Source organism: Camelus dromedarius, chromosome 24 (assembly GCF_036321535.1).
Source record: "Camelus dromedarius isolate mCamDro1 chromosome 24, mCamDro1.pat, whole genome shotgun sequence".
Lineage (NCBI taxonomy): Eukaryota > Metazoa > Chordata > Mammalia > Artiodactyla > Camelidae > Camelus > Camelus dromedarius.
This window is the reverse complement of record NC_087459.1, coordinates 30,561,235-30,572,498: the sequence shown is the minus strand read 5'-3', so window position 1 is coordinate 30,572,498 and position 11,264 is coordinate 30,561,235. Positions and strand designations below refer to the sequence as shown.

At 41.4% G+C, this 11,264-nt stretch overlaps 1 protein-coding gene across 1 annotated transcript; it reads left to right on the top strand.

The window, feature by feature from the left end:
- The first annotated feature begins 5,727 nt into the window (after positions 1 to 5,727).
- On the top strand, positions 5,728 to 11,048 carry LOC105099405 (large ribosomal subunit protein eL32-like). Its single transcript, XM_064478166.1, has 2 exons — positions 5,728 to 6,208; positions 11,010 to 11,048. Exons 1-2 carry the CDS (start codon positions 5,798 to 5,800, stop codon positions 11,046 to 11,048), a joined length of 450 nt encoding a protein of 149 aa, XP_064334236.1. The 5' UTR covers positions 5,728 to 5,797.
- The last annotated feature ends 216 nt before the right edge of the window (positions 11,049 to 11,264 follow it).

Here is an 11,264-nt window from a genome sequence, read left to right as displayed (position 1 = left end):
TTCTACACAAGCCTTTAAAACACTCTTGCACTTTCACAATCATAGAAATAAATCTCTGCATCAGCCTTTTTTTTTTCAGCTTTATTGAGGTATGATTGATAGATAAAATCGTAAGATAATTAAAACGTACATGGTGATGATTTGATACATGGATATACTGTGAAAGAATTACTCCCGTCTAATTAATTAACAGTCCTTTCACCATGTATACGTGTGTCAAATATATATGTTATAAAAATGAGAACATTTAAGTTCTACTTTCTTAGAAAATTTCATTTATACAAGCCAGTGTTATCAACTATGGTCACCGTGTTTACATTAGATCCTCAGACCTTATTCATCTTTCAGCTGAAAGTCTATACCCTTTCACCAGCCTCTCCCTGTCTTCCTCACCCCCCAGCCCCTGGCAACCACTTCTACTTTCTGTTTCTATGAGTTTGAATGTTTTTTAGATTCCACGTATTAATGATATCATATGATATTTGTCTTTCTCTTTCTGACCTACTTCACTTAGTGTGATAACCTCTAGGTCCATCCATGTTGCTGCAAATGGCATTATTTCATTCTTTTTTGTGGCTGAGTAATATTCCATTGTATATATACCATCTTTTCTTTATCCATTCTTCTGTTGATGGACACTTAGGTTGTTTCCATATCTTGCCTAGTATGAATAATGCTCCCATAAACATGGGAGTGAAAATATCTCTTTTTAAATATCCTGTTTACATGTCCTTTGGATATATACCCAGAAGTGGGATCGCTGGGTCATAGAGCAGTTCTATTTTAAATCCTTTGGAGAAACCTCTGTACTGTTTTCTGCAGCAGCTGCACCAATTTACATTCCCACCAACAGTGTACCAGGGTTCCCTTTTCTCCACGTCCCGGCCAACACTTGCTCTCTCTTGTCTTTTTTATAACAGCCATTCTAACAGATGTGAGGTGATATCACATTGTGGTTTTGATTTGCATTTCCCCAGTAATTAGTGGTGTTTGTCACCTTTTATGTACTTGTTGGTCATTTGTATGTCTTCTTTGGGAAAATGTGTATTCAGTTCTTCTGCTCAGTTTTACATCAGACTGTTTTTTATTCTGCTGAGTTGTGTGAGTTCTTTTCTTAACGGAGGTGCTGGGGATTGAACCCAGGACATCATGCCTGCTAAGCACCTGCCCTACCCCTGAGCTGTACCCTCCCCCTGTGAGATCTTTATATCTTTTGAATATTAACTCCTTATCAGGTGGATGATTTGCAAATGATATTTTCTCCCATTTCGTCGGCTGCCTTTTCATTTGGTGGGTGGCTCCCCTTGCTGTGCAGAAGCTCTTGGGTTGGACGTGGCCCAGGTGCCTGTTTTTGCTTTTGGTGCCGTTGTCCTTAGTGTCCTGGGTCAGCCTTTGATCTTTGCACCAGATCAAACTAAGCCAAGAGCTGGCCAGTCCTTCAGCCTCACTTCTGAAGGATCTGTTGGCTCTGCTTCTTCCCCGGGGCCTTGTCCAGGTTTTGCTATTTGTTTAGAGGTTATTTTTAGGTGGCTGGACCAGTTTTGAGGTAAATCTTTTGGGGACTGATGCAGCATTATTTTTTGAACTGATCATGACTATTTTCAACTGGGTATGAGCTCGAAGGCAGAAACATTTCCTTTTTAAGGCGCCGTTTCTCTGGCAGTTAGAAAGACTAATCCAAAAGATTAGTAAAAATAGCTGCTTGTTAAATGGTTTGAATTTGGGAAAGGCAGGCGCTGCTTCTGTTCAAGGATCCTCTCTGGGGTGAGAAGGAAAGAAGAAAAACCGAGAATCGCTATGGATGTCAATGAATAGTGAATCTCTTTCTAGAACCAGGAGTCCCTTCTTTTTTTTTTTTTTAAACTAGAAAGCTTACCTTTGTCAATGATGAACAGCACATACCTGACCCAGCAAGGGATCCCCAAAAATTTAAATTAAAGAAACAGTCCACTAACCTTTTGAGGGTCAACCCTGTACATCTGCTGGCTTAGCCCAGTGAGTCTGATCCATTTCTCCATCTTCGAGAATCACCTGGTCTTGGGGCTCTCCCCATAGTTTTAGGGGTACAGGTGCCAGGCTTCCTCACCCCAGTGACAGCAAGCCCAGAGGCAGGCTTTGTCTTCAAAGGTTACAGATAAACAGTGTATTTTCCTTTTAGGAAATGCCTGAAGTTGTCTTTTAACTTAAAACACAAACACACCCTTAAAAATAATTACGCTGAGTGAAATAAGCCAGACACAAAAGAACACATATGGTCGGATTCCACTGAGATGTGGTATCGACTGTGGTCAGATTCATAGAGGGAGAAGGCGGAAGGGTGGGGGCCGGGGCTGGGGATGTGGGGTGGGGAGGTTGTTGTTTAATAGCAGAATTTCAGTTTGGGAAGATGAAAACATTCTGGGGATGGACGGTGTGTTGGCTGCACAATAAGGTGAGTGTACTTCATGCCCCTAAACTGTACATTTAAAACTGGTTAAAATGGTGAATTTTATGTTTTGTATATTTTGTCGCAATTAGAAAAGAAAAGTTCACACACACATTATTAGCCAGTGGGTATCATTAGCCCTGCAGAAGCCTCTATGGGCAGGGGCTTCTGCAGGAAGACTACGGGGGTCATTAAGACCGGGATTTGAATCCTGCCTCCACCACTTACTCTTGCATGACCCCGGCAGGGCACATAACCTCTGACCCTCATCTGCCTTCATCATAAGGTAATGTTAATAATGTCCATGTCATTAGGGCTATGGTGGACGATCTTGGGACTAAAGCATGCAAAGCACTTGTGTCCTGTGCTTAGCACATGGCAGACACCCAACAAACAGCAGGTACAATTGGGAGCAGAGTCACTGTCTACTTGAGAGCTCAAATTCATGTAAATACGAGGAAATCATAATTTTAAAGGAATAGCTAGTTCTTTTTTTTTTTCTGGGGGAGGTAATTATGTTTATGTAGTTACCTATTTAATGGAGGTGCTGGGGACTGAACCCAGGACCTTGTGCACGCTAAGCATGTGCTCTACCACTGAGCTATACCTTCCCCCCAAGAATAGCTTGTTCTAATAGTGTTAAGACTTTTTAAACTTTCTACTAGCAGACAGGTTAAAATTAGATTAAAAACTAATTTTCAGTCTCACAGTTGCTAATCCCATGTGTAGATGTGTCCTAAAAAGTATGCGTATACATTGGGGGCACCTGGAATTGTTGTTTTATGGTTAATATTCAGATCTGGTTACTACTGGCAAGATCATTGGTGGTTAAACAGAAAATACTATGAGGGGACATAAACGAACTTATTTACAAAACGGAGACAGACTTACAGACAAAGAAAACCAACTCATGGTAACCAGGGGAGGGTGGAAGGATAAATTAGGAGTTCAGGATTTGCAGATACATGCTACTGTATTTAAAGTAGATAAACAATAAGGTCCTACTCTACAGCACAGGGAACTATATTCAATACCTTGTAATGGCCTATAATGAAAAAAAAATGAAAAGGAATATATATGTATTAATGAATCATATGCCATACACCAGAAATTAACACAACATAAATTGACTATACTTCAATTTAAAAAAATAAAATAAACACACACACGCAAACCATCCCCCCCGAAAAAGCAAAAAAAAAAAAAAAAAAAAGAAAAGAAAAGAAAAGAAAGACAGAAAGAAAGAAAAAAATACTATGAGGGGAAGGTTCAAGGGTGAGAATCAGAAGTATATGAAATAAGTGAATTCTGTTAGAAATATGTAAAAAGTAAAAAAATAAAAAGGTTATGTAGTCAGTCAACCAACAAGGTCTGGGTGCTTACCAGCCTAAGTGTGTGGGTTTTCATGGTGGGCTACCTGTGCGAGTGGCCCAGCCCCACCCCTTCCCAGTCGTGGTCAACTGTGGTGCTGAAGGTCACACACAACTTGTAAATGGTCTTGAAGAAAGTCTACTGAATTTATTTGGACAGTAACTTTGAGTCCTGCTGGGAGACCCCAAAACTACTTAAAATGGCATTTGTGTTTTTGGCCAAGTTTTTAGTGTCCTTGCTTTCTGCTTGCTAGAGTTTGAGTTCCTCAGCTTTCTTGATTTGACCAGCTCCCTTAGCTAACAGAACTCAACTTTTAATAAACTATCTGTCTGGTCAGTCACTATTTCCATTTTGTGTTTCAAATAAAACTAGAAAAAGTTGAAAAAATTTAACTTAAACAGAGCTTTAATGCCTGGTAGAATTATTTAGGGCTAAAGGCATGTGTTTAGTTTTGGCTTGGGAGGACTGAGGCATAAGCATATGCCTTCCTGAAACAAATTTTTCTCCCCTGCCTACAAGGCATCTTTTCAGTTGATCATGATACTCAGATTAATTTGCTTACCAAATTGTCTTCCCTCACCTTGCTGTTAAAATTTGTTTTTATTGAGGTGGAATTTACATAACATAAATTAACCATTTTAAAGTAAACAAGTCAGTGGCATTTAGAACATCAACCATGTTGTGCAAACACCACCTCTACCTAGTTCCAAAACATTTTCATCTTCCCAGAAGGGAGGTTGTACCCATTAGGCAGTAGTTCCCATTCCCCGCTCCCCACTGGCAGCCACCAATCTGCATTCTTTTTCCATGGATTTACTTACACTGGATATTTCCTATAAATGGAATCATGTAATATGTGACCTATTGTGATTGGCTTTTTTCACTTACCATAATGTTTTCAAGGTTTATACACATTGTAGTACTTATCAGTATTTCATTCTTTTTTTATGGCTGAATAATATATTCTATTGCATGGACATACTACAATTTGTCTTCCCATTCATTAGCTGATGCACTTTTGGGTTGTTTTTAGCCAGCCTGGTGGCCCATGTTGGCCTTTGGGACCATGCTGCAGTAGCAGATAACAGCCCCAATGCCCGCCCCCCCAGCTATGTTGCAGCATTTTCTTCTTTGCTTGGTAGACCAGTTGTCATACATGAAGTTCAATGAATGAAAATGAATTTCAGTGGCATTCCTAGATCTGGAGTTTGAAAATTACTACCCTTTGGAGAATTTTGTTCTCCAAGGATTCATTTTTGTATTTAACACTTGGAAGATGTTGTGCTCTTTTCGATGTCAGAAAATTATAAAAGGCCATTGCCACTTTGGTCCACTCCTGGTAGTTTACTCTAAACCATGCAGGATATTTGTTTTATCTGGAGCTTTCTCTAACTTCAGTTGCATAAACTGTATCAGTGGCGCTTGAGGTCAACTGGTCAGAAGAATCACTGGAAAAACTTAATGTAAGTGCAGATGGCTAGATCCTGTCCCAGGATAGCCTGATTCAGGAGGCTGGGTGGGCTCCGGGAGTCTGCATCTTTTCATGCATTACAGGTGGTTTGTAGACTGTTCTTTGTGAGATGGTGGTAAATACAGATGCCCTGAGTTATCTAATAAAAATCTGTCAGATTGGAGGATGGAAATTTTTTTGACATAACAAGTTGAAAGATATGTTTAATTTATTAAAGTCCCAAAGAATCCATCCCAATAAAATAGATGTTAAATGAAAATGGAAGAAATGTTTAAAATTTTCTATTTATTTTAATGGAGGTACTGGGTATTGAACCCAGGACCTTGGGCATGCTAAGCTTGCGCTCTACCACTGAGCTATACACTCCCTTAGAAATGTTTTAAATTTTTTGATGAAAGTAGGTTTTGTTAATTCAGAGCAACTTTATATCAGCCCCCATATAATTTTTAACTATAAAATATGATAGTTATAGTCCCCCTCTCTTCCTCGGTGCTACCTACGGAGGCGGCAGCCATCTCCTAGTCGGCATCATGGCCGCCCTCAGACCCCTCGTGAAGCCCAAGGTCGTCAAAAAGAGGACCAAGAAGTTCATCCGGCACCAGTCAGACCGATATGTCAAAATTAAGCAGAACTGGCAGAAACCCAGAGGCATTGACAACAGGGTGCACAGGAGGTTCAAGGGCCAGATCCTGACGCCCGGCATCGGCTACGGAAGCAACAGGAAAACAGAGCACATGCTGCCCAGTGGCTTCCGCAAGTTCCTGGTCCACAACGTCAAGGAGCTCGAAGTGTTGCTGATGTGCAACAAATCTTCCTGTGCTGAGATCGCTCACAGTGTCTCCTCCAAGAACCGCAAAGCCATTGTGGAGAGAGCAGCCCAGCTGGCCATCAGAATCACCAGTCTCAACGCCAGGCTCCGCAGCGAAGAGAACGAACAGACAGCTCGTGCACATTGTATTTGTGTTAATAAAACCATGAAACTCAAAAAATAATAATAATAGTTATAGATTTACAGGAAGTTACCAAAAATATGTAGGGAGGTCTGCTATACCCTTCATTCAGTTTTGCCCAGTGGTAACTTCTTGCATAACTAAAGTAACACATATATAGTATATATATATATTCAGATTTCACTAGTTTCACTCATTTGTGTGTGTGCCTATATGTGTGTGTGCCTGTATGCAATCTTATCACATATGTAGATTCATGTAAACACCATCACAACTAAGACACAGAACTGTTCCATCACCACAAGTGTTCCTCGCGTTACCTCTTTTTAGACATGCTTACCCTTCTTCCTGCCCCTCTCCCTAACTCTGGCTCCCAGTAGTCCTAATCTGTTTTCTGTCTCTATAATGAAATCATAGAGTATGTATCTTTTTGAAACTGGCTTTTTAAACTCAGCGTAATTCCCTAGAGATTCATTCAAGTTGTAGCATTGTATTAATCCTTGATTCCTGTATTGATGCATGGTATTCCATGGTACAGATACATCACAGTTCGTGAAACCATTCACCTGTTCTAGGACACTTTTGTTGTTTCTACGTTGAGCTACTACAAACAGAGCTGCTAGGAACATTCATGCACAGGTTTTGTATAAACATAGATTTCCATTCCTCTGGGATAAATGCCCAGGAGCGCAATTGCTCTATCATATGGCAAGTGCATATTTAGTTCTGTAAGAAGCCACCAGACTGTTTCGCAGAGTGGCTAAATCATGTCCATTCCCACCAGCAGTATGTGTGTGTGATCCAGTTTCTCCACATCATCACCAGCATTTGGTGTTGTCACTATTTTTAATTTTAGACATTCTGATATATGCATAGTGATAGCTCATTGTGGTCTTAATTTGCACTTCCCTATGGTTAATGATGTTGAACATCTTTTCATGTGCTTATTTGTCATCTGTACATTCTCTTCGGCAAAATATCTGTGCATGTCTTTTGCCCATTTTTAAATTAGATTTTTTATTTATTTTTATTGCATAGAATTTTTTTTTTACTGTTGATTTTTTTCTTTTTTTAATTGAAGTATACTCAGTTTACAATGTTGTGTCAGTTTCCGCTGTGCAGTGTAATGTTTCAGTCATGCATATACATACATATATTCCTTTCATATTCTTTTCCTTTATAGTTTACTGCAAGGTATTGAATATAGTTCCCTGTGCTACACAGTAGAAACTTGCTGTTTTACTGTTGAATTTTGAGAGGCATTTATATATTCTAGGTATCCCATTAAAAAATCTTTATTGCCTTTTCTGATTACAGAGGTAATGCATGTTCATTATTTTAAAATTCCAGCACATCAGAAATATCAACTACAGGGGGCGAGGATATAGCTCAGTGGTAGAGTGCGTGCTCAGCATGCAGAGTCCTGGCTTCAATCCCCAGTCCCTCCATTAAATAAATAAATGAATAAAAATTTAAAAAATAAAATAAACGTAATTACCCTCTGTCAGAAAGAAATATATAACAGAATATGAACGCTCTCTGTCATGCTAGTCCAGGTGCAACCATATTAACTGACATTTGAGGATGTTTTTTCTTTTGCGTGTACTATAAACTTGTACATGTAAATACTTTTTTGAAACCAAAATGAGATGAATGCAAACTGTTTTAAAACTGCTCTTTTTTTTCCCATTCCATAATTTATCCTGGACAGCTTTTCACAGTGGTTGGTAGAGACCTCCCTTGTAGTTTTTAACATCTGCGTAACAATTCAGTTGCACGCGGGAGCCTTTAGAACGACAAAGAAAGCGTTCACTTGGAAGCCAGGAGAGTTCCTGTTGTGTTTTATGTTCCGTTTATGTTTGAGATTAACTGTCCTGAAGCCTATAGCTGTTCAGCACCTTAGACGCCAAGACAACTCTCAGGTTTACCTGAGCTCATGCTTTAAACTGAGGTATTAGTCGTGGACTCACGGCCTGTTACTTTTTTTTTTTTCCTTTGGTCTGTTATGTTTTAATCAAGTTTTCTTAACAGCCTGTGACCCTCCTCTCCCCCAGTTTTCTTCCAGGAGCCTCTGATTCTGGTGTGAATTAAGCAGCTGGGAAAAATAGCTCCGGGTGTCAAGCTACAAACCAGCCCCGGGAACAGAATTTGGGGGTCTTTTCTTGGCGGCTTTGTGGAAATTGATCTGATGTTTTGCACAAAAGCTTCTTCCTCTCCTTCTGATTTAGATTAAAAGTCAAGGTCCCAACGGTGCCTCCAGGCCCTGTGTCATCTGTGCCCCGTTCTTTCCCGACCTCCTCTCCTGCCTCCTGTCTCCTGGACTCCAGCCGTGGCCGCCCTTCCCCAAAGCCTCCCTCTTTGAGCTGCTTCTCCCCTCCTCCCCTCACATGGCCCACTCCCTCACCCCCTTCAAGTCTTTGCTCCTTTGAAAAAAAGACTAAAGACCTTATCTCAGTCTCATGTATTTATCAAGGTAGGTCAGTGGTATGATTTCCCAATTTATACTTATTTCCAACAGAAAGGTTTGGAAAAATGTTTCAGCAATAGAAGACCCAGCTCTGGAATATCCAGAATCCTCATCTCCCTTTATTCCGGATAACAGAAGGATGGAAATTAAGTGATCTTCTTGGCACAAATATCCTCTCCCTCAGCAACCTGTACCACCATTCTGTCTCTAAAGAGCAGGGAAAAATCCTCTTGTCAATTGAGTATGACCAGTGGTATGAACGGGACCCCGACTGCCCTCGTTAAAATGGTAATCTCCTCCACACGTTCCCTTTCCACAGCCCTTATTACTATAATGTTTTAAATTATGGTTAAAATGTACCTCACATAAAACTGGCCATTTTAACCAGTTGTAAGCACACAGTTCGGTGGCATTAAGTTCACTCACATTGTTGTGCAGCCGTCACCACCGTCCACCTCCAGAACTCACTTCATCTTCCCAAACTGAAACACTCAGTCCCCCTCTCCCGCCCCCAGCCTCTGGCCTCCACCCTTCCACTTCCTGTTTCTATGAATCTGACCCCTCCAGGTACCTTATATAAGTAGAGTCGTATAATATTTGTCCTTTTGTGTCTGGCTTATTTCACTTAGCATCAGGTCCTCAAATTTCCTCCCTGTGGTCGCAAGTGTCAGAATTTCCCCCTTCTCTAAGGCCGAATAGCATTCTGTTGTATGGCTGGACCACGTTGTGTTTATCCATTCATCCGTGCATGGATACCTGGGCTGCTTCCGCTTGTTGGGTGTTGAAAATAATGCCTTGTCTTTTCATATTGTGTAAAGTTACATTCCACGAGAGCAGAGATTGTTGTCTGCTTTGATTGTCAATGTATTTCACATGCTTGAAAACAGAGCCTAGTGCCTAGTAGGTGCTCAGCAAATATTCTGAATGGATGGATGGATGGATGGATACATGCATGCGCTCTTTGCCTGTTGCTGTTGTTGGCTGTGTTAAGCTCTCCTGTTATGCTTTGGAGGTTGTAGGTCCATTTGGTCATCACTGAGCAGGCACCTGCTCTCAGCTGGTGCTGGTCCAGGCCTGCTCCCACTCATTCATTCATTCATTCATTCATATTTATTTTGCTTCTACTGTGTGCTGGGTCGTGGGCCAGACATGTGGCCCATGGTGAGCAAAACCAGGCTCTGTCCCTGATTTTCTGGGCTCTAGTGGGGACCCACAAAGACATCAGTCAGGTAATCGCACAGATTTCTGACTAAGGAGCTGTGGGACAGCACGTCTCCTCCCCTCTCTTCCCACTACATACAAGTGGTCCAGTGGTGCTTCTTATTTTTCAATCGTTGAGTTTTGGAAGTTCTTTGTATATTCTTTTTTTTTCTTTTAAATGAATATTTATTGGCATGGAAAGATTCTCTTGATATTTTCTTTTTTAAAAACACCTTTATTGTGATATGGTTCCTGTATAGTAAACGACACGTATTTCTCTTTATGTATCCTTGATTCAAGTCTTTTGTTGGCTATGTGATTTGTAAATAATTTCTCCAAGTCTGTGATTTGCCTTTTCTTTCACTTATCAGAGTCTTTTGGAGAGCAAATGCTTTTCATTTTAATGAGGTCCAGTTTATCCATTTTTCCCTTTAGGGATATGTGAGGATAGGTTTTTTTTTTTTATTGTTGTAAAATGTGATGTAAAAATTACAATTAGTGGCCCATTAGTACGTTCAGAATGTTTGTACAATCATCACTACTATCCACTTACAGACATCTTTTTAGGGGAGCAGGGAGGTAACTAGGTTTATTTGTTTATTTATTTTTAAATAGAGGTACAGGGGATTGAACCCAGGACCCTGCACACACTAAGCACAAGCTCTACCACTAAACTATCCCCTGCCCCCCGCTGCAGACGTTTCCATCACCCCAGAAGGAAACCCCTGCTCATGCCTTCCTCCTCGGAGCCCCTGCTTCCTGTCCCCGTGGATCTGCCCACTCTGGACATTTCACAGACAGATGGAGCCGTATCACATGTGGCCTTTTGTGCCTGGCTTCTTTCACGCAGCACGATATTTTCAGATGATAGATTTTTGGGGGTCAGACTGTGGCTGTACGATGACAGTCTGCATTATGGGTGGGTCCTTCACCAGCCTAACTTCCATCAACTCCGGGCTTCCTGGCCCCTTCCTCTCTTCCAACCCAACTGCCTGTCCCTTCCCAGTGCCTTGTTCTCCAGCCCCTCCAGGGAAATCAGTCCTCAGCTGCTTCCTCCTCCTCCCCCTCCACACCCTCTCCCAGCTGAGAGCCCCCATTCTGGTTCTCTGTGCACATCTGGTCCAGACATTTGGCTCTGTCCTGGGCATCCCCGTGGAGTTCTAGCTCACGTCTCACCACTAGGTCTCCTACCACCACCCTGTCCTTCATCATCCAGCCTGCTCTCCCAGATTTCTTCTTTCCCATCATCAACCCCCAGTGGTCACTTACAAGCAGAACATGGGTATGAAAAGGGACTTCAGAGCGTTCATTCACTGGCCTAATACACTTGGGCAAGCCACTCAGCCTCCCTACGCCTTAGTTTCCTCCTCTGTGATGAGA